The sequence below is a fragment of the Priapulus caudatus genome, unplaced genomic scaffold, assembly GCF_000485595.1.
Source record: "Priapulus caudatus unplaced genomic scaffold, Priapulus_caudatus-5.0.1 Scaffold221, whole genome shotgun sequence".
NCBI classification, from domain to species: Eukaryota; Metazoa; Priapulida; class Priapulimorpha; order Priapulimorphida; family Priapulidae; genus Priapulus; species Priapulus caudatus.
In genome coordinates this window covers 6,303-8,251 of record NW_014577282.1, presented here as the reverse complement: position 1 = coordinate 8,251, position 1,949 = coordinate 6,303, and the positions used below count along the sequence as shown (strand labels likewise).

At 39.5% G+C, this 1,949-nt stretch overlaps 1 protein-coding gene across 1 annotated transcript in view; it reads right to left on the bottom strand.

Moving 5' to 3' along the window:
- Nucleotides 1–1,283, bottom strand: part of LOC106807531 (leucine-rich repeat-containing protein 74B-like) — a 24,772-nt gene extending 23,489 nt beyond the window's left edge. The window contains exons 1-2 of the mRNA XM_014809898.1: nucleotides 1,213–1,283; nucleotides 886–1,043 (exon numbers count right to left, since the gene is read on the bottom strand). Of these exons, the coding sequence (XP_014665384.1) occupies nucleotides 886–1,043; nucleotides 1,213–1,283 (229 nt within the window). The remainder of the gene's footprint in view (nucleotides 1–885; nucleotides 1,044–1,212) is intronic.
- Nucleotides 1,284–1,949: the final 666 nt, after the last annotated feature.

The following is a 1,949-nucleotide window of genomic DNA, read 5'->3' as shown; positions in this document are numbered from 1 at the left end:
ACACACACACACACACACACACACACACACACACACACACACACACACACACACACACACACACACACGTGTATATTAGCAGGAGTATATAATAGAGAAGGAGTGTGACATCAATAAACAAGGGAAATTTGTCATTTACTAGCCTTAAAATACCTACGATTTACTACGTGTAACTCTTCCAACTTGAGCTCAAATCGTTTCCTCATATACACAAGCAATCCGGAGATACAGACTAAAACGTACGACATGATTATCCATTCTTTGGCCATCAATCCAAGCCGATTGCCTGCCTATATTCAAACAAAAGGCAGCTACTAACTCGGCGAGGCATGTGGCTCGCTGGGAGATTAGGCATCAACGCAACACAGATAATCTTTGACCTGGTACACAGCTACATACCGGCCTACCGGCATACAGCTGGCATGCCCCCACGTACGCACGCCAACCGCAATCAGCAGCAGATCCGGGCTCAAATCTCCCAGCAAGCCACATTGCCCGCCGAGTTAGCAATAGCACGTTAGTAGCTGCCTTTTGTTTGAATATAGGCGGGCAATCGGCTTGGATTGATGGCCAAAGAATGGATAATCGTGTCGCACGTTTTAGTCTGTATCTCCGGATTGCTTGTGTATACGAGGAAACGATTTCGCACGATGCTAGGCGAATGTACTGTGTACGATTTGAGCTCAAGTTGGATGAGCTACGCATAGTAAATCGTAGATATTATAAGGCTAGTAAATGACGAATTTCCCTTTTTTATTGATGTCCCACTCCTTCCCTATTATCTACTTCTGATATTAGTATATAGTATTATAGGTATATATATATATATATCTTAAACATAATACTTCTGATGACATTTAAGAGTCTATAATCTAGCTACCTCACAGTCCATAAGTATGTACTTCAACTTGTCCTCTCCGAATGCCACATGACCGGACTTTTCGTATGCTGACCATATGTTGCTGGCAATAGCTGCTGTCACTTTGGCATCTTTGTTGTCGTAGCCAGAATATGCCAGCAGTGCCCCTTCACCATTAAGAAGCCTAGAATTTAATAAACATAGTATAATGCATGAGTAGCAGACCTAATTATCAAGAATATCATTGAGCATGTAAACAATTGCAGGTGATTTGGCCTAGATTCCACACGTTATAGAACTTCTGCTGAGCCCACAAACTTTTCATGCAATTTGATCTAAATTTTACCCATCACAATATGACCTTCCATGCCAGCTGTTGGACAGTGGCTTTTTCTTTAGCAAAAGCAACAAGAATCCCATCCATTCTAACCAGTAGGTGGCACAACAGGCCCAGGTTTAATATAGGATACCCTCTACACAAACCAACACCATGCCAACCCTAGCTAGCCTTTTTAATAACTACATCATCCAACTATTTCCAATCCTATTTCCGACTCTAATCTACTTCTAACCTAACATTAACCGTAATTTATTATAACCAAACATTATAGACTGGAGAACCTACACCAAATTACGTTGTGGATCGGACGACCTTATACAGCTTACAACCTATTGATTGCCAATTACTACTGTATGTGCTACACAGTCATGTTAACAATCTCTAGGTATGACTATTAGGTGCAATTTTACGATTGAAATAGTTGAAATACTATTGCCAATACTAAAACAGTTATATTACTATTGCAAATACTATTACAGTAAATGAAAGTAGATAATATATAATAGATCCATAACCTTTAACATTTTATCAATAGTTCTACAACTGGTTACAGGCACTTTGGTCATTCAAATACCAAAATTACAGAAAATAAACAGAAAACATATTTACTCCCAAACCAAAGTTCTCTACCCTACAAAACCATTCTCAAATACTCTTCTACAACACGCAACCTTGCACAAACATGCCAGTGTGCCCAATCTCACAAAAATAGTACTAAACTTTACAGAATAACAGTTTTTCTGCGTATGG